Source organism: Gastrolobium bilobum, unplaced genomic scaffold, assembly GCF_033153095.1.
Source record: "Gastrolobium bilobum isolate Gb01-03AN ecotype WA unplaced genomic scaffold, APGP_CSIRO_Gbil_v1 utg21897, whole genome shotgun sequence".
NCBI classification, from domain to species: Eukaryota; Viridiplantae; Streptophyta; class Magnoliopsida; order Fabales; family Fabaceae; genus Gastrolobium; species Gastrolobium bilobum.
The window spans coordinates 104,502-130,462 of record NW_026900159.1 but is presented as its reverse complement, the minus strand read 5'-3'; the positions used below and the strand labels follow the sequence as shown (position 1 = coordinate 130,462).

The window sequence follows — 25,961 nt, the reverse complement described above, 5'->3', positions numbered from 1 at the left end:
TATATATATATATATATATATATATATATATATATATATATATATATATGTTTCGTAAATTAAGATTTACGATTTCATATATACAAAGATTGACATGCGTGACACGTGAACACTTAATCAAGCAATCTAAGTTAATACTATCTATATGTGGAGATGTATTTTTGTTATATGTCAATCGGTAAAAGGGGTGTGTGTGAACACAGAGAATTATCAAATATCTTGCCTTTGCAGGTACGAATTGTTAATCGGTAAAAGACACAAACAAATGTATGTGAGAGTGAATCCCTTGGGTTATTGCAATTGGGAGAGTAGTAGGTGAAATTATATAGAAATAGTGTTGTGTGACATGATCGTGAGTGGTTTACGTGTGTACGTACTCACCTTGTGCCCATATAGAAAGAGGGCACTTACACAAATTATGCAGGAGTAATAATTCATGTGTAACGCATGTGGCTCAGTTAAACAGAGATGTTCTACATTAAGTGAGAATATTAATGTGTGAAAAACGTGGATAACTACCTTCACATAAAGAAGTATACAATTAAGTTACAATGTTCCATTCAGTATTAACGTTTCATGTGCATGTATCATAACTTGAATACATACACACGTATTATTGTTAAAAAACCTAGGTCAAATACCTTACATTATTTCAAATGATTTTATTATAAACCCGACCTGATTATTGATCTGGTCGAAGTACTGCGTCACTGGTTCAACCGGTACTCAAGTGGTTAAACAACATGATCCGATTCAAAAAAATTATAAACATACTCAAATCTATATAAAAAATAATACCAACTGACAATATTTGGTATATGAAAATTATTAAATCATACATATAGTCAGTGTATTGATACCTATTATATATATATATATATACTGAAATATTTAAGCATTATTAATTTATAAAATATTTAAATTTCTTAGTATAAGCTACTGCGAAATGTGTTCTTTTACTGGACACAAAACTTAGGTTATTTTAAGAGAGATAGACATAAAGAGGTGTGGGTCCCAACTAAAAAATAAAGACAAAAAATATATAAGGTATAAATCTCACCTCTTTGTGTCTATTTCTCTCTTGAAAGAACCTTATTTTGTGTCTTTTAAAAGGATACACAGTATCTTTATAAGTTAAAATACATTAATAAATAAAACAAAATGAAGCAAAATAAAGAAAGTTTAGGGTTTGTAAGAAAATTATTGTTAGAGTAAAAATAGATTTGGGCAAAATGTAACCCTAAACCCTAATATTCACCTCTCACACTGGCTTCCTTCCACCGGTACTCATTTCGATAAAACACAATAGCCTCAGCCGAATGCTATATGCTCATATGCAGATCCGTTTGGTTTTTGCTGCTTTTTGTCATCTGTTGTTTGTTTTCTTTAAATTTGCTTGATTGGTTCTTAGTTCTTGTTTGTTTTCTAGTTTTTTGGTATCTTTGGGTTGTGGTTTATTTTTCGCTTCTAGCTTCGGTGGCTAACAAAGCATATTCTTCCCTCATTCGCTGCGCCTCCGTCCACTTTCTAGGTACCTCCATTCCTTCCTAATAATTTTTTCTGCTTCTTGCAAGGGTGGTTATTGATATATGCGATGAATTAACTTGATTTGGTTTTCTTTACACCTGTATAAACCGAAACAATAAGCTCGACCCAAGAAATCTTACTGCACCGTCCATGTCACCCAATGTATTTTGAGGAACAATTAGCTCTTATTAGCTTTGTTTTTACCTTGTTTTGCTTTAAGAAAATTTATAAATTTTTTTAAATAGGAACAATTGACCCTTCTGTCATATATGATGTTGGTTATTTCCTTGTTTTCCACATTTCTGATACATATGCAGGAATTGAAATCCGGATCTCCTAACAATGGCAATGAAACCTGAAATGCCTAAATCTTCTAAAGGGGGCTCTTCTTTCCCTAGCTCCCCTACAAAAGCTGAAATAGAGGAACATATCAAAGTTTTAAAGGCTGTAGTTAGGATGAAGGAAACAGAGAATGCTTTCTTGTATAATGTCAACAGGCTTACGCTGAAATATTTATTGTCAAAATATTCCAACCTCAATAGCTTCAAAAAAAGTTGAACGACCTTGTCCCCAAAAAGATTGAGGAACGGTGGAAGCTTGAGGAAAGTATCAACAGCCCAACCATTGCACCAGAGACTTGCCTTCCAAGCAGGTTAACCCATATGTTTTCCTTATTTTGTTTCCTTTACTGGACGTGCCTGGTTTTCTACAAGGGTGCTATGTTTTTGTATTTCAAGCACACAAAAAATATGGTTGTATCTTTGCCCATATTAGTTAGGTGCATGTGTTTTGTTTTATTTTCCAATAACTGCTTCATAATTTGTAGGCCTCACAATTGATAGTTTGATTATTGTTTTTGCAGTGATGGTTTATGCGATGCTGTATCTGATACGTTGAGCTCATTTAATAGTGATGGACGAGATTAGATGTGTGTGATGATACCAACAATTTTTACTCAAATTTGATACCAACATGTTTTCTTCTTTTTGTCGTGAGCATCGTTTGATACCAACAATGTGTTTCATTCTTTTTGTCTTGGATGGTTGGGTCCATGGTGTATGTATATATATCTTCGATGGTTGGTTTAGAAACTTCATTGGATGAACTTGGAGATATTGGAGAAAGTTTCAAACGGGTTCACTCTAAGGTTCTAAATTGCCGGAGCTATCTGTGTACTATTATGTTTTTGTTCATCTATCTCAAACAATTTAGAGCCCTTGTCATTCATATTCCCACTGATATCAGTACATCAAATGAAATATAACTCAAATTGTTCCTTCTTTCTTTTAATTCTCATCCAGTTTCCTGAAAAATCATTCTTTCATTTTACAACACTTTATATACTTATATCCATTTGCTGAAAAATAAATGTTTCTAAACAAAAGAATAAAACGTATGAAATTGCTTTTGTCGTTTCAATCATATCACAATTTGCAGTCAAGCAATTATCATCCTTAAAATATCTTGCATGATGACATAAGCAATAAAAAATCCATGGATGCCCAGAAAAACCGTGAAACAAGATTACTCCATACTAACGACGAAGCAGTATGCAATATAAATTACAAATAAACATAAGAGAAGGATTTAATTTTATAAAATTGGCGAGCATTTCCTCCTCAAAATAATAATTTAAAATCCAAAACAAGTCGCTAACAATATAAGAACAATATGCAACCCAACGACTTCTCCAAATGAGCTTGATTCATGTTGCCAAGGCTTGGATGATTTGGTTCGTGTTGCAACTGTCAAAGTTTGCCTTTGTAAGCTCCGCCACAGTGACTTTATTTTTTGGGAGATTTGGTTGATGAAAAATAATCTATGTGAATATTATAGAAATATTAAAAATGTTGCATAAATCAAAAGAATGATGAGATCCAATTAAACTATGTATGTTTTCATACTCACCTAGACTACAGTCAACCTAAAATCCAATGAATGGATGCACTCATCAATGAAAAGCCAAAAACACTATATCTCAAGTGAAAACCAAACCTGTTTCGAAACAAACTAAGATAAGAAATTCTCCATCATTGATTCCCTACTTTGTACCTTTTTCTTCTTGTCTACATCCTTCTAAGTATGGGTTTTCCATCATATTCTACAAAAGGCCGCTTGTAATCTTTCTATGAATCAAACAAAAATTTAAATGTCAATGGGGAATTAAGGGACTTAACTTCATAAAGTTCACAAACTATTTAAGTGTTAAACAAACAAAATAAAAGAGGTTCCATATTAAATAAATGGGTTTCCAGAGCATGCAGAGTTAGTAATCACATGCTAAGCTATCTTCATTTTAATTTCTCAAGCCTATTGCATAATCAGTCACGCCAATTTCTCTACACTGTGCACTGTCATCCTTTTTCGGTTTACCATCCTCGTGTAACATTTCTGCCCTACAAGGTTTTGAAGCATTCTCTCTCCCATTCCAAATGCATGTTCTTCAGATGAACTAGGCTACGTGTCTTCCTTAGCCTTTCTAAACATCATCCAATGCCTCATTAGCTTCTGTGATTATCTGAAGGAGGTCTAAAGGAGTAGCTGTTGGATCCAACTCTCGACAGTCCTTTGGAGCATTATGAGCTTCTTGGCTAGTAAGCAAGTAATTAGGAACCTGATGAGAGAAGCGAAACATCTCCTCTTTAGGAATCCTCCTCACCTGATCATGGTCCATGTGCCTTTGAAACACTGTCCTAAAACTGGCAACCTTAATAAGGGGGTAACTAAAATACCTTGCTCTTCATCGAAATCTTCAAGAACCTCCACCATATCATTCCAATAGCTTCTGGATAGCTTAGTGCAAGTGGAAGAGAAACACCAACTGCCAAGTATTCCACCAACAAATTCAGCATAGAGTTTGGCTACAAAATATGAAATGATGCTACTGCCTTGCTTACAATTGTCATTTTGGGGGATGCACTGTGCTTTATCAGCTGACTGATTTAAGTTGATATACAATAGCAACAACCAAAGTCTGTTGAATTTAAACAAAGTATATCTTAATTGAGCATTGATATCTTATCAGAGAAGTTCAGTTGCAGAAAAAATGTAATTGACAGAATAAAGTGTTCTGTTTATTATTACTTAATTACCTCAATTATAATCTTACAAAAATAGAAGCAGACTTTTATATACTAGTGTAAAACTTCAATCAGAGAGATGATACAAGCTCAACCAATAAAACATCAAATGCAACTAATAACAATCATTCACAGCCAACTAATAACAAATAATTAACATAATAACCTAAGTGCGGTGCTTACCTAATATCAGTCACAATTTCCCTAATTACAAAATAATAATAGGTAAGTTGGGATATGACTTAGTGCTAGGGACATTGCTTCAAACATACGGAGTCCTCATAGCTACAATCAATTACTATTCTACGAAACCAAAGTGACTTAGTGCTCTTTTTTTGGAAAATTATTAGATAAAGAAAGGGGTTGTACATCAAATACCTTTGGATTCCCCTTTTCTTCTTCAGCAGCGATGGAGTTGTCAGATGACTTAGATCTGCTCGTGGGATTCTCCTTTTCTTTTTCAGCAGCAATGGAGAAGATATGCATTTTTGGTTAGTGCTTGACATTGCCCTCACCAAAAATGCACCTTCTGAGACCCTCGAGCGTTGGACAGTAAGAACGAACCAACCCTCAAGTCACTTGCCCAAACCAACTAAATGATATTCGAGCTTACAATGATGCAAGATCCTACTGCCATGAAAGATCCTTAATTTTTCCCTTTCAATCATCACTGCTCTGTTGCCCTTTCGTTCACTCTTCCTCACTTTCGCAAGTTCCCTCTTCTCCCTGAATTGTAAAACTAAAACTATTTACTTGTTTGGCCGGACAGAAGAAGAAATAAATTAATAGAAAAAAATATACAAGAATTTTTGTATATAAAAGAGATAATTTTTTTTGGGCGGTTCAAATCTATCAACCTCTTTTTACAAGAATTCAACGACGGCGTCCAACATCCGACGTCAGATCCACCTGATATTCCTAATATTTGAAGGCGGTGAAGCTCAAACGCCAGCAATCCGCCTCAGAATATATTTGAACAAAGGCGGTCCTAATTAAACGCCACCATCTCTGACGGGTTATGACCCCAAACATCATCGGCCTTCTTATCCGCCTATATAACCGCCTAAAATGCCTGTTCACAGACGGTTTTCTGGTAACCGCCTGTATACGTCCGACGGGATTTGCCACTTTTCTTGTAGTGAGAGTTCTGCATCAAGAGGATTACAGAAACCTAATCTGAAAGAGAAACCACCCAGAAAAGCACCATTGTGATCTCTAGCAAGGCCTCCACAGCTAGCATGCTGCCTAGATAGGGAAGAAGCACCATCTGTGTTAATCTTCAACCGACCAGGTTCAGGACGACACCATTTAGTAGGCTGATGGGCATTAGGGAAGCTGCCAAGAATGCTTCTATTCTTACCTCTAGCTTCAATTAAATGCGCAATAAAATCAGAAATGACACGCTTATCATTGCTTGGCCTTCGAAAACTATCATCATGAATATGATGATTACGCCAACTCCAAAGATTCCAGCAAGTAGTATAGAAAACATCTCTCCAATCAACATGAATTTGATAATTCCAACCCTTACTCACATTTTTTATGAGCCAAGGCTGTAGGTCTAATGTGAAGAAATCGTTGAGGACCCTTCTACCAAACCAATCTATCCACAATCTTTTGGCTTGAGAACAATCTCTAAGGACATGAATAAGAGTTTCTTCACTGTTTGGACAGTTAATGCAAAAATTAGGACCCCCATTCCATTTGCATGTACGACTCCTAACTGGAAGCTTATTAAGAAAAGCCAGCCACATCATAGTCTTGATTCTTTCTGGACCCTTCCAGTCCCAAATCTTCTTCCAGGGAACATTCCTTTGAGCATGTTGAAAATTCATCAAGCTCAAGTAGGAAATCTTAACTAAGGAAGATGACACATGATTCTGAAACCAAACTAACCTATCCTCAGTATTATCTTCCAAAGTAACAGGAACGCAAAACACCTTAGAGATTAGCTCATCATTTAAGAATTGCTTCAAATATCGAACATCCCAGGTACCATGCTGAAAGATCTCAGCAATGGTTCTATGCAATTCCAGATCAGGAATATGATTAGGAGCTAAATTACAAAGATTATCATCCAGATTCAACTAATTATCCGCCCAGAATTTAATAGTCTCTCCATCACCCACCTCCCATCGAAGACCGGCTAAAAAACTGTTCCAACATTTAGAAAGGTCCTGCCAAAGTTTAGAATCATAAGGCTTAAAGCTGAGATAAGATCCTTTGATACCAAATTCTAACAGTTGATTTTCACCAATAAATGATTATCAGTTGCTGGGAATCAAATTTATTAATTAATTATTAATTTCCATAAATAATAATAGTTAATTGACGAAAATAAGCAATTATGATTTGGTATCAAATTTTAAAGTTTAATATCGATATCAAATGATCCTATACCTCTCTTCCGTACGTTATGTTATTGGGTCAGGCTTGGTCAAAGTGCCTAAAAATCGAAAGGAAAAGACAGAGAATGACATCCAAACGTTAGCTGTACGTACGTGTTCCGTAGGTTTGGATCATGGATCATGAGGGTTGCATGGGGGACTTCCATTTCCTTCTTCAGACAGCAAGAGGAACCGGAGAAAGAGAGCCAAAACCAAGCTTCCTCTCCTCCTTCTTGCGGTGGAGAAGGAGTTGGTAGTGGCAGCGGCGGCTATAGGTGGCAGTGCCAATTGCCACACGTTTAACAATGTCTTCCCATGATGGTAGCACGCTGCCCTTAAACGTCACCATGGTTGCTGTAGACAAAGACAAGAACAGTGGCCATGCCTTCCGTTGGACAACTAATCATTTTGATAACTCAATCATCATCGCCGTCCATGTCAAGCACAAAAACAATATTATTCCTCATCGTAGGTACCCTCTCATACATATCTTTCATCACACAATTATACATGAGATTATTAATTTGTTACATATGTATAATATGAATATGTTGGAGATATAATAAAATCATTTTATAACATCTTAAGCTTTTTTAGTCGTGACAATATTTATGGTCATTATAGGAGAAGCATTGTCATGATCATTTTTATATATATATATATATATATATATGTTTCTAAATTGTTTATGATTTATGCAGAGGGCACCAATGTTTTTCCTCCGGACGAAGACGACATGGACAATGTTTTCAATCCCTTACGTCAAATGTGTCGTCATAAAGTTGTATGTGATTTGAGATTTTCATTAAAATTAATTCCTACTTCATTTTTGTACATTCAATCAAATGATGTTGGTGGTACTTGAAACTTTAAACTCACTAATATTGATTTTGCACATTAATTAATTAATTCAGGTTATGTTGAAAGAAGCTGTAATCGATGATAATGATGTTGTCAGAGGAATTTTGGAATATGCACATAGGAATCACATTCATACTATCGTTGTTGGTGCACCCTCCTCGACCAAGAACACTTTGGCAAGGTCTCTGAACATGAGGACCGGAAGCAAGTTAAGTTTTGGAACATGACATCCCTATTTTATTTTATTTTTTTAATTTTTATTTCTTTAATATAACTTTAGTCCTCATAAAATTCAGCCCCTGCTTGACATTTTTGTGTTTCCTATGCATACATATATAATATATAATATAAGGGGAATGATCCGTTTACAAATTTTTTTTACAAATTACACTAAGTATGACTGGTCATATATTCTTGATTAAAGTATGACCGGTCATACTTAGTATAGTTTGTAAACAAAAAGTTTATAAATATAACCTTCTCCCGTAATATAATATGTTAAAGTTTCTTAATGTTGTGGCTGTTTTCAGAAAATTTAAAGGCAATAATGTGGCTACAGCCATAATCAAATCAGCCCCAGAATACAGTTCAGTGTACGTAATTTCAAAAGAGAAGATAGTGGGAACTCGACCAGCACTACGACCAAGGGTAAACGGGGTTGGACCACCAAAACAACTAACAGGACATGCACCTAGTGAATTGGAAAATGGAGTGAGGTACCATGAAATGAAACTTATGAGTAATTTTTTAAACAGCCATATTGTCATGTTGAGATCAGTAAAAAAAATGGGTTCTAATTCTTTTTCATAATCTTGGTTTGGCTGCAATGCAAACAGGTCACAAACACTTAGAGTAGGGGTCACCAGTGGAAGATCAGAAAGATCACATCTACATGAGAAGTCAAGAACTTCTTCATCAAGTCAGTCAATGGATAGTTTTGATCTCTCCAACCGTGGACAGAGGTCATCATATGGCCATGACTCAAGCTCGGATGAAAGTGATTCTTCAGGGTTTGCATCAGATTCTCAATCTTCAGTAAGTGTCAAAAAAAAAAAAAAGATTGAAAAGACTATAAGTAGTAAAATGATCATATGTAGAACTAGAACCATCATATGACCAAATTAATAAGATAAAATTAATAGAAAAACAATCTAACTATATGGAATATTTACTTCATTACAGGGAGAGATAGAAGCTGAGATGAAAAGATTGAAGCTCCAACTGAAGCGAACTATGAACATGTACAACTCAGCTTGCAAAGAAGCAATCTCAGCCCAAAACAAGGTGATGTTAATTATGCCATTACCGTATGAAACTTATTATACTTAAGTCCTTCATTCACCATTGCATATATAGCAGGATTTGATATCAATAATAAAATAAGGGTAGTAAGTATGATTACTCAAAAAGTTCTGAAATTTATTGGCAGGCTAAGGAGATTAATCAATGGAAACTGGAGGAGGCACGTAAGGTTGAGGAAGCTAAGATGTCTAAAGAAGCAGCTCTTGCATTGGCAAAAAAGGAGAAGGCTAAAGCAAAAGCTGCCTTAGAAGCAGCTGAGGAAGCTATGAAGATGGCTGAAAAGGAAGCACAGAGAAGATTGCATGCAGAGATGAAGGCCAAGAGAGAGGCAGAAGAGAAGGATAGGGCATTAACTGCGTTGGCTCAAAATGATAAACGATATAGAAAATACACCATAGAGGAAATTGAACATGCCACTCAAAAGTTCTCCCCATCAAAGAAAATAGGTGAAGGTGGATATGGACCTGTGTTTAAAGCCCAACTTGATCACACCCCAGTCGCAATCAAAATTTTAAACCCTGATGCTTCCCAGGGCAGGGAGCAGTTCCAACAAGAGGTATGCTATATTTGCAATGTTTTTTATATTCAGATATATGAGATATGAATTTTAATTAACTTGCAAGAATCCTTCACATAAAAATGCTTTCTAATATATCATACTTCATGAAGCTAGTATGTAACTTTGCTTATTCTAACAAGTATGCATTAAATATTAATGCTGAATATGCGGTGGCTTTATATGAAACATTCCAAGTAACTTTGGTCAGATAAATAACAATTGACTTTGTTTCTTTTTAATAACACTTTGATTTGTCTTTCACTACTTTGTTATCATAATTGTGTAACCTCTGACTTGTGGAAGAATTTGTTTATGCAATTTTGACAAAACTACTTTTTCCTGATCACATTTTTTAGGTTGAGGTATTATGCAGCATTAGGCATCCTAATATGGTTCTCCTCCTTGGTGCATGTCCTGAGTATGGATGCTTGGTGTATGAATACATGGAGAATGGTAGCTTAGAAGACAGATTGCTTCGGAAACATAACAGCCCTCCTATTCCATGGAGGAAACGTTTCGAAATAGCTGCTGAGATTGCAACTTCACTCCTTTTTCTTCACCAAGCAAAGCCAGAACCCCTTGTGCACAGGGACCTTAAACCAGCCAACATTCTCTTGGACAAAAATTTTGTCAGTAAAATAAGTGATGTTGGTCTTGCAAGACTAGTTCCACCTTCTGTAGCAGATTCTGTCACACAATATCACATGACTTCAGCTGCTGGAACCTTTTGTTACATTGATCCTCAGTATCAACAAACAGGAATGTTAACAACCAAATCAGATATATATTCTTTGGGGATAACGCTAATGCAGATAATCACAGCCAAGCCTCCTATGGGGCTTGCTCACCAAGTCAAAAGGGCAATTGAAAAAGGAACATTTTCTAATATGCTTGATCCTGGGGTGACTGATTGGCCAGTTGAAGAGGCCGTAGCATTTGCCAAACTCTCAGTGAGCTGTGCAGAACTCAGCAAGAAGGATAGGCCAGATCTTGCATCAGTAATAGTGCCAGAGCTTAATCGTTTAAGAGACTTTGGGTACAGATTACATAATAATCAGAATTGTAGCCACTCACCACGCCCTCCTACGCCTACACGAGGTCCACATTCAAAGACATAAAAAAGGTTACATGTTTGTATATTGGCTTACTTGTCATGTTCGTGTAGAAACCCTTTGCTCCATTGAACTTCTTTGCAACACGCATTCTTGTGTTGTAAATGTAAGTTTCCAACAGTTTTCTTGTATTGGAAGGCTTAACTTTTGTCCAATTAGATGCCTAGAAATCCAAGATGAGAAAGTCGAATTGTGATGCAAAAAATAAGAAACATAATTCATAAACAACATTAAACTTCAGGACATGTGGTAGTGTTGACTAGAGTGACATATAGGAGGAGGACATTTCAGTTTTCACATCAAGATTTTAACCAACACAGTGCCACAAAATTGATATTCATTGATGTTAAAGATAAAGAGTCTTATTATCTACGAGGTTAGAGAATATTCTGTGATACTTTAAAGAGGTGGAACGCTTTTGAACTGCTTGTCATGACGGCAATATAGATAAGACATTACAGTAAGTCATGTTTCATTGGGTATAGCCATAGTGCCATAGCTTCTATCACTCTTAATTATTAATATTATTATTTTAACAAGAATTTACCTAAACTCACAAGTGAAAAGGTGGTTCAGAATCCTAGCTTGCAAAGTAAAGTATAAACTGATCAGCATGTAGTATAATACTTTGAAGCCAGAATTGATCCACGCAAAGATGGATTGTGTTTGGAGAAAGGTATAAGAAAAAGAGAGATTGAAAAAGCTTTGCTTCGGAGAATAAATTACTTTGTTACCATAATAAACTTTGTTAATGAAGTTAAAGCTTTTCTGTTTTTATATTATTCTGTGGTTACGGGTTCCATAATTCTTATCATCAGATTACGTAAATATATATCAAATTAGATTACTCCAAAATGTAACAAGAAGGTCCAATATTTTCATAAACATGTTTTCTTTGTGGGGAAGATTGAAAAAATATACAGTATCAGACTCATTAGTGGTTATTTATGATGTCTGCAATTCCCAGTTGGTCAGGGCACTTAGCAAGACCCTTGAATTAATGTATAAATATCTTATGCAAGTGATATTATTTCATCATCCTCTGCAACATTCAGTTTTAACAAATTGTGTATTAATTAACTGATAACAGATATGTCCAAGTCATGACTTTAGTGAATTCATTGGCAAACGGCAATGTATTAAGGGTATAAATCTGATAAATTATATTATGGGCCAAAATAAAGTGGGAGAACTAATACTTTTCCACCATGCACCACACCCCTTCATTAAGGAAGCATCAAAGAATATAATTCAAACTTCTAAGTTGCAAAAAGCCAAATGCACACCACAGAGAGAAGTTACCTGGTTCTCACATTGGTTCTATCTATATAATCACTCAGCCAAAGCTGACTTTATGACTCAGTTCACTAGGCCAGAAACATACCTTCCTTGTTTCTCCAAGCTCAACCCTACTTTAGTTCAAATGGGTCATAGCAAGAATCTGGGATTCATCAGAAAAAGTTGGTTTCCTTGGATTGTAAAAGTTGGATTCATGGTGCTGGCTTTGTTTACCAGAGTGACATTTGAGGACAAAGTTGAAGAGTCTTCAAGTGGTTTATTGTGCATTAGTGAATGTGCCACATGTCCAACAATATGTTCACCACCCCCTCCTCCAATTGTAACATCTTTTTCAAATCATCCTCCACCTTCATATTCAAATCATCCTCCCCCATCACTTCTAACACCATATCCTCCACTCTTAACACCACATCCTCCATCTCCTCCAATCCTAACACAATATCCTCCCCCTCCTCCACTTTTAACACCATATCCTTCCCCTCCTCCACTTTTAACACCATATCCTCCCCCTCCTCCACTCCTAACACCATATCCTCCTCCACCATCACTAGGGCTAAAACCACCAGTGCTGCCATTACCACCTCCTCCACCAACCCCAGCAGCACATTCTTCAGGGGCTGCTCCACCACCACCTTTGAAGTCCTACAATCCACCTTCATCAGGTTCAGCACAGCCTACAGTGATTGGTGGACCTCATGAATATCCCTATCCTTATTATTATTATTATGCCTCAGGCGCATCTTCTCTTTCTTGTGTTCATGTTATACCCTTCTTCCTCCTACTACTGTTCCTTCATGGGGTGTTCTTTTGTTGGTAAGTGATAACAAGTAGTTGTATAGTGTACAGCAATGTTATAGAAACTCTGAATTATTTGTTAGGAAAATGCAGGGTATCATATATGCAATTAGTATTTGGGGGAAATCCTTTGTAATCTGTATACAAGTTTAAGTTTATGATTGATTTTTTTTTTTAATGTTATTGTGATGTGTGTAATTTCTTGGTTAGAAAGTTTTAAACCATGATTGAGGTAAGAACTTGTCTTCTGTATTTTTCATGCATATTAGGGACTGTTTGGAGTGAGATATAAAGCACGATAGTATAAGCTTATACCATACGTTATGACATTTTCAATTATTTGGTGTGACCATCGTATAGTATAAGCTTATATAGCATAATCCCTTAATATATCAAAACGATGTATAATTTAATCCAGCATAAGGGTGAGGGATAAGGCCTGATAAGAGATTGATATATTAACATCGTTGACCAATGTAATTCTCAAAAATTAATATATTATTTTAATATTAATTTATTAAAATAAAAATTATTTTTTTAATATATTAATTTTTAAAATATCGAATATTTTTATTTTTATAAAAATTAATTTATATTTTGGACACACTGGTCAATAAATTTTTATAAAAATTAATATCATATGATATTTTTTGAAGAATTATATAAATTCTTTATTAAAGGATATTTTTATCATATATAGTATTATACAGTGCATTACCAAATACTAAATGATATTATCTTATATAATATATTATTTTATATAATACCGTGCCAAATGCTGGATAATATTAAAATTCAATCAGATCTTATACTATGAAGCTTTATCCTATACTATGCACCAAACATGTTATTAAGGAAGTTCCAAACAGAAATTAAACACCGTATTAACAGTAATAGATTGGGCAACTTATATTTTTAGGCTAAATAGTAACAGATTTGTCATTTTTCTTAATTACGAGGTAGGATGTTTATTATTGTGGATTTATTTGGTTATTATTGTAAATGTTGTTTATATTGTGTTTGTTAGTGTTCTATTGCTCAATAGCCATAGATATATCCAATCAATAAACGTATATTCTTCTCTTTGTTGAAAAGAAAAGTAATAGGTATCGACAAACTCAGGGCCTGTTTATTTGAGCTTTTTTTTTTCTTAAAATTATTTTATAGAATAGTTAATGAAATAAATATTTTTTGTATTTTTTTTATTTTGAAAATTAAAAGTCAAAATACAAAATAAAAACAACTTTGATATATTCTCTAAATTTAATTCTAAAATTTAAAAAAGTTATAATTTTTAGAATAATTTTTACAAAATTAAGTTTAACAAACAAATCTTTTATTTTTTTATTCTAAAAATGAAAAAATTATTTTTAAAAACGAAATTCAAACCTGCCCTTAATATAATAGAGTTATATTATCCGATTCAACATAAGATAACTCATATTTTTATACAAACATAACAAAGACAGGTTCCACCTTTATTTTTTTTTCTCCAATTATTTGTAGGTCCCTCTTATTATTTTATTTCACTAACATAAGATAAATTATCTACATCAACATAAGAAAAAGATTTTCCAATATAATAACACTAGGAAGATAATTAAATAAAAAAAGAGGAAAGAATTCACAAGCAATAAACCCTTGCTGAAGATAAAAAGGAGGCCATAAACAACTTAAAGCAATTAGCATGAGTTGGCTTAGCTGATTATTTTACTCATGATAAATGCATAGTTTGAATTAGAATTTAAAGGCCTCTTGTTTGCAACTTAAATGTTCATTGAACCTAAAGATATGCCCTAACCTTGGGCTAGGTTAATTATTCTCAGACTCTAAATTTCTATATATAAAAAAAATTGCGCGAAAGATACCTTAGCAAATCGACATCATGATGTTAAATATGTGGAGACAGAGTTATACTAATTAGTAATTAGATATGCGTAAGTATAAGGGGTAACGGTTTCTTATGTCACAGAACATTATTATCCTAAATATCTTGGACGTGATATATTCTTGAATTCATGACTGGTGCTATCTGTATTTATTAAGAACACATTTTTTAAACATACCATTTTTTTTCTTTATTTTGTATTTTGTGATATTTCATTTCTATCACTCTTCAGCCTCACCTAGTAGTAACCTTCACTAGAAGCATATATAATTTACACGACATAATAACCTAAGTTAAGGCATATTAATAACGGTGTGTAATGATTTTGTAGTATTGTATACAAATTATATGATTGGAGAAGATTTTTTTCTTGCACTGATGCAACAAACAGGTGAGTCCCACGTGTTTTCAATGGGCCCCACTTGCTTGTTGTGTCAGCTGGCGAAGAAAATCTTTTTCAACCCTATAATTTGATTTTATACTACAAAATCATTGCACCTTGTTATTAATATGCCTTGACTTAGGTCATTATGTTGTGTAAATTATATATGTTTCTAATGAAGATTACTACTAAGTGAGGCTGAAGAGTGATAGTAATGAAATATCACAAAATACAAAATAAAGAAAAAAAATGGTATGTTTAAAAAATGTGTTCTTATAAATACAGATAGCAGCAGTCATGAATTCAAGAATATATCATGTGATTCAATATATTTAGGATAATAATGTTAAATTTTCTAGGTTTTTCAATTTGAGGCACATGGGATGAATTAATCATTTGTCAATTCCAATATTGTCTTCTTACTTATTATCCTGCACCACGTCAATTAGAAGCCAGCACGTAATTAGCATTATATGGGCCATGGCCTTTACACCAAGAACAAATTAATATTAAAAAAAAAAAGACCTTACCCTATAATTCTTATTTACTACTATATAGTCTTAGATAAACTACGAATTAATCAATTCTAGAAAAGGAGGATATCAGGGATTGAGTTGGAATCACAATTATCATAGTAGCATTTATTTGTCATTAGGATTAGATTAATAGTGTGTCCAAAAAAAAAAGGATTAGATTAATAGAATAAACAAAAACTCAAAAGGAAAAGAAGGAAAAAACAAGGACTAATTATGGAAGTTGTATCTTGTATGCATGCTAGCTCCTTTAATTAGTTCAGTGGTCATATGGACGGAAAATATCTGGTCTTGTTCTCCCCGAACTATCAGAACCTCCAGCATATGAACAAATATGAGTCAGCAAGCAATACAACATATTTTTAGAAGATTACTAATTTTGAGAACGGCTAAAATTATACATTTAAAGAGAATGATAAACGTTTAAAATTATATTGTTGACAGTCTTGAAATTGATAATTTCTATTTTTATTTTCTACTCTGTATATTTATAACTATGTAATTCTATTCTGTATAATTGTAATGCATACGTACGTCTAAACTATAACGTCATAAAGAATTTTAATGACTTATAACTAAGGTAGTGTTTGATTGAAGATTTCTTAAAATTTACCTATGCTGCTATACAAATCAAATTGACAAAGTAAGAAAGCAATGTTTGGTAGAAGGTTTTACAAAAATTTCCTAGGTGTTTTATTTGCATAGCATTCTTTATTTGTTCATAGAAAGCAAGATAAAGTTACTATTTAGAAAGACAACTTGAAGGTGGTATTTTACATTTAGCTAGCTAAATGGCAAAAGAGCAACCCACTAGTAGACTTAAATACCCTCATCTAAAGTGCCAAGGTTTCACTTTTTTTATGGGGTTATATTTGTAATTTGAAGTTATTTCTTCATCTATATTTTACCTCAAACCAAACATAGACTTTATAAATCTTACCTAATTTGTCCTCTAATTTTTTTTCTAACCAAACAACTTTTTTTACATTTTTCTACTAAACTCACTCTTCAACTATTTTCCTATCAATTACATTTCCCTAATATTTAAAAAATTTATCCTCAACCAAACGCCACCTAAGGGTATATAATATATACTCTATGACTCTGTCTACATGTTGAAGAGGTGAGATATTCAAATTAAACAACTTTCCGAAGAGTTATCCCTTTCGGGAAGCTTCATGAAACTAAACGAGAAATGTAAAGAATATATATATATATATATATATATATATATATATATATATATATATATATATAGGCAGGATATTCTTACACCGGTGTAAGAGTTAGAAGTCTTACACCCAATCTTGACCATTGATCCACTTGTATCCAATGACTCACATTACTAAAAATTTAGAACCCTTAGATATAAGTGGGATCAACGGACAAGATTGAGAGTGTAACTTACACTGGTGTAAAATGATCCTGACCCTATATATATATATATATATATATATATATATATATAAATATTACACAGCAACTGAGACCCGATAGATAAAAAAAGATCAACGACTCTGATTTGTAAGCATGTGACACTATTGATCTTTTTTGATCTAACAGTTATCAGATGAGGTGTCAAACTTCAAATTTGACACTGGTGTCAAATAATCCTACCTATATATATATATATATATATATATATATATATGGGGCAGGATCATCTTACACCGGTGTAAGAATAATAAATCTTACACCAAATCTTAACCATTGATTTTCTACATCTAACGGTTCAGATTTATTAGGTTTCATTAATTAATTAATTTTTAATTCCAAATAAATCTGAACCGATAGATGCACGGAAATCAACGGTTATGATTTGGTGTAAGATTTATTATTCTTACACCGGTGTAAGTTGATCCTATCCCTATATATATATATATAATTTTATCTCAAAAAAAACTTTTAAAATCCTAATCCAATACACCCCCTAAAACTTACTTATCTCTTAATAGATTTTCTTAGGTTTTACAATTACTATGGTAAAATGTAGGTGTGTATATATATATATATGTGTGTGTGTGGAGGAGTTATATATACAACTCAAATAGTTTACAAACTCTTACAATCATATCTTAATCATTGATTTCCGCCAATCAACGGTTGTCATTTATTGTGAATTAATAATTAATTAATAAATTTGATTTGCGAAAATCTTAACCGTTGATTGACGGAAATCAACGGTCAATATATGGTTGTAAGAAATTGTAAACGAAAATAGGTTGTAAGTATAACTTTCCTTATATATATATATAATATTTATGGAAAAATATTTCTCCAGCAACTTTAAATAAGTTTATCTCCGGCCACCCCAAAACTACGTCGCTTTGTTTATTTGTTTCTTTATATTAATTGATTCACCTTTGAATGGTTATGATTTCATTTTTCTCTCTCTTTCTTCGTTGATCTATCTTTGTACAATTATGATTTAGTAGTCAGAGACAAAATTATCTCAAGCAGCTTGAGAAACGAGAAGTCATATATAATATAGAGTCGTAAGATCCTTTGACACCAGTGTCAAATTTAAAGTTCGACGCCTCATCTGAGAGCCATTAGATCAAAAAAGATCAACGATTCTGATTTGTAAGCATGTGATACCATTGATCTTTTTTGATCTAATGGCTCTCAGATGAGGTGTCGAACTTTAAATTTGACACCGATGTCAAAGGATCCTACCTTATATATATATATATATATATATATATATATATATATATATATATATATATATATATAAAAACCTCATACACTGTCGGCTGACGTGGCGGGGAGAGAAAATACAATTTTAATATTTAATCGGTCATATTTAGTTAAAAAGAAGTAGTTGTAAACAATCTTATCTAAAGTGGCCGCAGAAATATATATATATATATATATATATATATATATATATATATATATATATATATATATATATATATATATATATATAGACACACATTTTACCATAGTAATTGTAAAGCCTTAGAAAATCTATTAAGAGTTGCAATACTAAGGATTTCAATTCACGACAAAATACTTGTGAGAAAAAAATATTCACAAAAAATTGTAAGGAGTTTTATTAAGAAAAATACTATTTGCTCCTAAAAATTCTAGTTAAAAATTTGGACAAAGCAATTTGAGACCAGTGGCAAAAACTTTTACACTTTATGCTCTGAAAAGATTAGTCTCGTCCAAATGGACGAAGACTACATCCCTGGAAAAAAAAAAATCTAGTATAATAAATAATGCGGGATCCTTATTTTTCAATGTGTAATTTCACACAAAAATAGTATTTTTTAAAGCTACCAACGTGTGGTAGCATTTTTTTTTAGCATAAATATTTTTTAATTAGACTCATAATAACAAGTCTCAACCTCTTTTATAGGATTTCACATCAATTAACTTCTTTCTCATATAATTATTCAATTTCAATTGTAACATATACATTATGTCAAATTTATAATTTGACTTCAAAATATATTTGAAATATTATTCAGAAGAGTAACAACTTTTCACAAAATTGCTATATAAAAACGTACTATGTGTTGTCCTTTAGGGGTCGCATGTAGCTCCTTTCATTCATATACAATTATTATATTGTCCATTAGATATTAACCCTCAATCTTTTATCGTAACATATTAACCATCAAATGTTGTTATTGAATATCAAAGACGATTGATTCAAGTTGTAACATATATACTTGAGTTAAACAAAATTTTAAGTTAACACATCAATGTACAGCGATTTAGGCTCTAATACGAATGGTAGGAACTATTGGATTTATGCGAAAGCGATTTAGGATCTAGTATATTGGTATGCTTATCGAATCATCCTCGTTTCACAATTACCTTTTGGTGCGCAGGTCTTATGTAGAATCTTCCCTCGTATGATTTCTCTTCACGAACAGCTCACCTCAGCCCCGCAACACGAACAACCTTCTTGAAGCTGGACTATGGCAGATCTTCCAGACTATGTCTCAAGGAAAAATGGGAAGTGTGTGGGCACTCTCTCACTTTCAGGAAGATGACATTACCTCAGCCTCTACAACTGTCAAGTGAAGACTTAAGAGGTTGATGATTATAAGTGTAGAATATATATGAATTCCAAGAAACCCTAGCCCTAAGTATAATGAGCTTTAGATTTCTTGGGCTCTTCTTATACACTAGACTCTATTGGACTTTAGAATTATAAAGAACAAAACTCAACAAGTTAGACCCACCATGATATAGATATTCGTGGCTCAAATAGAATTATCTTACGTGAAAGATACATGTGATTTATAAAAAAGAATCAAATTTTGCTACTGCAAATTGTACTTTGATTGGGCCATAGCATTTTTTTTACTATCTTTGATTTTTATTTTTTGGCCAGGAGGAGGGGGTGGGGGACTTACTTTTGGAGAATTGTTTATCATAAATATAATGAAGGAACAAATAATTATATATTAAAGTTATTATTTTTATTTAGTTTAAAATTCAATACTTATTTTAAATAATTGTTTACTTTATCATTATAATTAAATGTTTAAAAAAATTCAAAATATAAGTAGCCCTTTTATTTTTTATTTTGGGTCAGGCTGCACAAATATAAGTGGCTGCTAAGTGCTACTACTAACCCTTAGAGAAATATCTAGCAACATTACCAAAAGAGAAAAGGAAAGGACAAGTTGATTTTCTTAAGGCTTTACAATGTGTAAACAGCAAAGCACGAATTACCTAAATTCATCTGTATGAAATGATTCAAATGGAATGAAGGAGGCCAAAAAGTCAGAGATTGAGATTGGCATACGTGCATGTGGTCCCATGTAGAAAACGAACTCATAACACAGTATCTAATGAAGTATCCACCCACCAATTCTATGTCTATTATGACTATGATCCCTTAACTTCTACGCCACCACTTCGCCAATGACTAGTACTAAATTGTTGTAAACTTGTAATGGTTACTACTTCCTATTCCAATCATTTTCAGTGAACTTCATTTACGTTGGGTTGCGGGAGTATCATGAAAACTCGAATCAAACAAACACTTAGGTGTACCACTATAATGGCATAACATGCACGCTTCCTTTGCGTACTTCGGCGTTGCAAATTGGGTAAAGGTACGACTTATAGAGACTGATGCACGTTCTTTAATATTGCTTTTGTAGATGGGGACCGTTCTCGATCTGTTCCCTTTGATTGATCTACCAATTTTGATTTGACGCCTCTTCGGGGAAGGTAGGACAAAATTTTGATGCATCATATTTAGGGTTTTTTTTTCTCCAAAAATTATTTATTTCTAAGAAAAAAAAATTAAGTTCATTTGAATGTCTCTTTTAAAAAAAAGCAGAAATTATAAAAAAGTCAAAAATTTACTCTTTTTAAAAGCTAAAAAATTTAACTTCTAAAAAAACAGAAATCAAAAGTCAAATATTTTTTTAAAAACTAAATATTTTTATAAAATATAAATAGTTTTAACTTTTATAAAAAGCACTTTTAAAATAAGAAAAAGATAAAAATTGCTTTTTCTGAAAGTCGAAACAAACAGACTCTTAATTAAGTACATTTTTTTATATTTGAAATTTTTTTATCCTTTTTGAAAAAAAAAATTCCGTCACATTTAAAAAATTTATTTGGCTTTTGGTTGAGGATAAATTTATGAATGATAGGGAAATGTTATTACTAAAGAAATGGTTAGAAAGTGAGTTTGGTAGGAAAATATAAAAAAAGTTGTTTGGTTGGAAAAAAATTTACCGGACAAATTAGGTATCTTTTATAAAGTCTATGTTTAGCTTTAGGTAAAATATAGATGGGAAAAAAGTTGTTATTACTAAAATAACCTTGTTTTTAAAAATAACCAAGTCTGATCTCTGTTCTTAAGCCTTCTTTTTCAACTGAAACCTGTGAACTTCATTCAACACAAATGCTGCTAGTGCAGAAGGTAAATGGGAGGCACAACTTTTAGTCTTAAATATTGACAATGAGATCCCTATCGAATTGTGTTTTTCTCATGATTTAGGAGTGCTAAAACGTTACTATATACAATTTCAGGAACCAACATGATCATATGCTCAAGCTTATAAAGTGTTCGTCATGGCTTGAGCTACTCAAGGAATCACCATCCTGCAGATACAGATAGAGTTGTCTGATTCAGCTTGTTCAGCATCAACTTTGGAGGGTACACTCGTCATCTTACTCTTGCCCAATGTGACCATTTAGGTAGTTAAGATGCCATACCACATATCAAGAGGAAATATTTGGCTAGCTTTCTTAATCTTAATCAGATAGACATGCAAATTGTTTTGATAGCATAATGATTTAGGTAGGTATATGAAGAAAACGTTTAAACCAAACAAAGGAACCCAATAATCCCACTTCTCAAATGCTCATCTATCTCATCACATCCGGCAAAAAAATTTATTTATTGTAATTTAATTAAATAATTACGCATTTATTACAGTTTGGGGAGTATTTACAGATTTATTGCACAATGTGACGCCTTTTTTGGGCGTCACATGCATGTGACGCCTCATTTAGGCGTCTCTCACCTAAGGGAAGACGCCCCAATGGTGCGTCTCTCATGAGGTGTTGACACGTGTCATTTCTCTCTCCAAACAAAATAATAATTTAATCATAAAACTTCTTAAGGTCATAACTTTTGACTCGGGTATCCAATTCAGGTAATTCTTTTTTTGATTCCACATAACTTTTCGAGATCTACGCAATGACATTTCATTTGATATATTTTATTTCTCACAAACATAATTTAAATTTACAAGAATGGTATTATAAGAGCGTTTAAACCCACAAGCCTCTGAGTACTAGATTTGTGATTTAATATAAAAAAATAAAGATTTAGTTTGTGATTTAAATTTAAAAAAAAATCACATTTTTTAATTTTTAATATAAAAAATAAATAAAGTTTTGGTTTGTGATTTAAATTTAAAAAAGTCTAAAAAATTATCATTAATAAGAAAAACAAAATAAAGATTTGATTTGTGACTTAAACTCAAAAATCAATTTGAAAACCATTCAGAAGCTATAAGCTTCCAATGAATCCAGCAATAAAGACCCAGCCATTATTTCGTATCAGAGTCGTTTCCAAACTTCAGAGTTCAGGATTCGATTTTCGGTTTAGTTTTATTTTCTTATACCCATTAGTCCTTTTTTTATTTTTATTTTAAATGTATTTATTTTTTCTTTCTCTTAGGCATACATAATTTAAATGGCTTTAAAGAAAAAAAGTCATAAAACAGAAGGATGTAACTTATGATACCGTATGATTCAAGATACGAAAAATCAACCTAACGATACACAATATGAATTTGGTTCAATAACATTGTACACTATTTTTTTCACACACTTGGTTTTGGTGTGTTTGGTGTTGATTCAGAAAGAACTAAGGTGGTGTTTGGCTCGCGTCTTTACAAAAGTTTTCTAGGCAAATGACACAAGGATTCCAAAAATGTCTTGTTTGGTCAAATAGATTCACTCAAAAAGCCATCCATCCAAAATGCATAGCTTTTTCAATTGGATCACAAAATGACAGCTTTCGACACTGTTTCAAAAGCGTTTTCTTAGGTGGTTTTTTGAAAAAGATGGCTAAACCACTGTTTGCTTCATTTTTTCACACCCATTATACCCTTTGAAAAAGCAAGAGAGATGATACTACTAATTTACCATCAATTATTTTGTCATTTTTTAAAAACAAGGATATTTTTGTAATATCACATTTTTTTTCCATCAATATTTTACCAAAAGGCAAACATAGATTTTACAAAAGTTACCTAATTTTTCCAGTAAATTTTTTTCCTACCAAACAACTTTTTTTATATTTTCCTACCAAACTCACTTCCCAACCATTTTTCCACTAATCACATTTTCCTATCATTCATAAAAAATATTCATCAACCAAACGCCACCTAAGAGACTTTTAGGTTTAAACGCTCGTATAGTACCATTCTTGCAAATTTAAATTATGTTTGTGAGAAATAAAATATATCAAATGAGATGTCATTGCGTAGATCTCGAAAAGTTATGTGGAATCAAAAAAAGAATTACCTGAATTGGATACACGAGTAAAAAGTTATCAACTTCAGAAGTTTTATGATTAAATTATTATTTTTTTTTGGGAGAGAAATGACACGTGTCAACACCTCATGTGAGACGCCCCATTGGAGCGTCTTCCCTCAAGTGAGAGACGCCTAAATGAGGCGTCACATGTGACGCCCAAAAAAGGTGTCACATTGTGCAATAGATCCGTAATTATTTCCAAAACTGCAATAAATGCGTAATTATTTAATTAAATTGCAATAAATAAATTTTTTTTCCATCACAATCCTCCAACCAAACACACCCTAAGTCTTCGGAGTTATAATGAAAAATAATATTTTTTATTTCTAGGTTTAGAAAAAAATTTATGGCAAAAAAAATGCTTGATAACATTTATTTTACAATGTGTATCGTTAATAATTAAAAAGATAGATTCTTTTGTTCCAAATTTTAAATTTCTAAATGTGTATTTAATAAATAAAGTGTTCGGATAAATTTTTGTTTCTGGATACTAACCTATTATCTGAAATAGAAATATAAACTGATTTTGTTAAACATAATTTTTAACTGTTTGTGTTCTTTTCATCAATCAATTTTCCATTAAACATAAATTGAAAATGTCGTCATGCAAATTATTTTTATCAATCAATTTTATGCTGATTTCATTTTTCTTATTAGTTATTATTGCTTGGGTAGTGCACTAGTGTTTTAATCAATCAATTTTGATTTGATGCCTTTTTTATTAGTTCTTTTGAAGAAGGCGTTGATCTTTTCTTGGACTTTTATTCAGATTCCATTTGTTGTTACTGCTTTGCTAGTGCTTTCAACTTGAATTACATATTAATCCTACTTTTTTTTTAATCTTGTTACGCCATCAAGTAATAAAGAGATTTGTTAACGCAATGCTGAAACAAAATTATAAAGTATTACACAAAATAAAACTTTTATTATTTGAGACAGGGAATGTTATATTTATAATTTATTTTCGTTTATAACTTCTTACAACCATATCTTAACCGTTCATTTCTGTCAATCAACAATTAAGATTTTCGCAAATTAAATTTATTAATTAATTATTAATTAGCAATAAATAACAATTGTTGATTGACAGAAATCAACAGTTAAGATATGATTATAAGAGGTTGTAAACGAAAATAAATTGTAATATAACCTTCCCTAATTGAGATTACCAAAAATATTTAATATTAAATTCCTTGTGTAATAAGACTTTTTAAGGAGACATTGAATGTTCCTAATTAATGTTTCTACGAAAAATGGTTATTAATAAAATTTAATAATAATTAAATCCAACTTAATATTTTTTTAAAGTATAAACTTAAAAGCATCCGATACAAATAAAATAACTCGTATAATATGAAGAATATGAGATAAATTATCTTATATGTGTTTCAATTAACATATTTTAAATTAAAAATATATAGTTAAAATACTTCAAAAAGAGCTTTTCTGTCAAGAAATTTTTTTAGGTGTAAAATAAATTAATTTAAACATACATATACCTTTTTTAAAGTATAATAAAGTTGTTTATTTGAAATTTAATAATTAGATAAGTCAATCTTATTTTGTTTGTTAGTGTAACCTTTTGACTTAAATTTATATACAAAATATAATATTTACATATATGTATATAGTGTAAATAGACTAAAAATTATATTTTAAAATATTTCATTATGATATGTGAGTGTTTTTATAAGATGAAAATTTTATACGGTTTTTTTATTGTTCTAGTAATAAATTTTTTAACTTGATATTATATTTTGATATCTTTTTTCTGAAGTTTTAAATATTGTATTCTTAAAATTATAGATGCGCTTAGGCTTAGGCCATCTAAATATATTAGTCAAAGTTTATCCATTTTAAATTGTGTTCTTTGAAGAACGTAATGCACCCGAAGGAAATATATTATGCATTTTAATTATTTATGAAATTTAATAAGTTATAATTAATATTTCGCTATAAAAAAAAAATTAAGAATATATAACATTGTTATTGGAAATTTAAATGTGGATAAAGTTAAACAACATGGAAATACCAGATTGGGCTGATATGTGGGTCCTATGAAATTTATATATTACTGAGATATATAATTCCAACGACACGGATATCCTTGGACGTAAATGAACGTACCAGGTGAAGTTCGAGAGAAGTTACTTTAATTGGAGGGGAACGAGGAAAGAGAAAGACAGAAAAAATGGAGGA

General features: G+C 32.0%; 2 protein-coding genes across 2 annotated transcripts; one reads left to right on the top strand and one right to left on the bottom strand.

Moving 5' to 3' along the window:
• The first annotated feature begins 7,299 nt into the window (after positions 1 to 7,299).
• Positions 7,300 to 10,834, top strand: LOC133295577 (U-box domain-containing protein 34-like). The gene is made up of 8 exons (XM_061494418.1): positions 7,300 to 7,462; positions 7,696 to 7,778; positions 7,909 to 8,036; positions 8,386 to 8,571; positions 8,692 to 8,896; positions 9,038 to 9,139; positions 9,285 to 9,713; positions 10,073 to 10,834. The coding sequence occupies exons 1-8, from the start codon at positions 7,300 to 7,302 to the stop codon at positions 10,832 to 10,834; spliced, it is 2,058 nt and encodes a 685-aa protein (XP_061350402.1).
• Positions 10,835 to 12,487: 1,653 nt separating this feature from the next.
• On the bottom strand, positions 12,488 to 21,880 carry LOC133295576 (glycine-rich RNA-binding protein 1-like). The gene is made up of 2 exons (XM_061494417.1): positions 21,809 to 21,880; positions 12,488 to 12,769 (listed from the first exon to the last, which is right to left on the bottom strand). The coding sequence occupies exons 1-2, from the start codon at positions 21,878 to 21,880 to the stop codon at positions 12,488 to 12,490; spliced, it is 354 nt and encodes a 117-aa protein (XP_061350401.1).
• Positions 21,881 to 25,961: the final 4,081 nt, after the last annotated feature.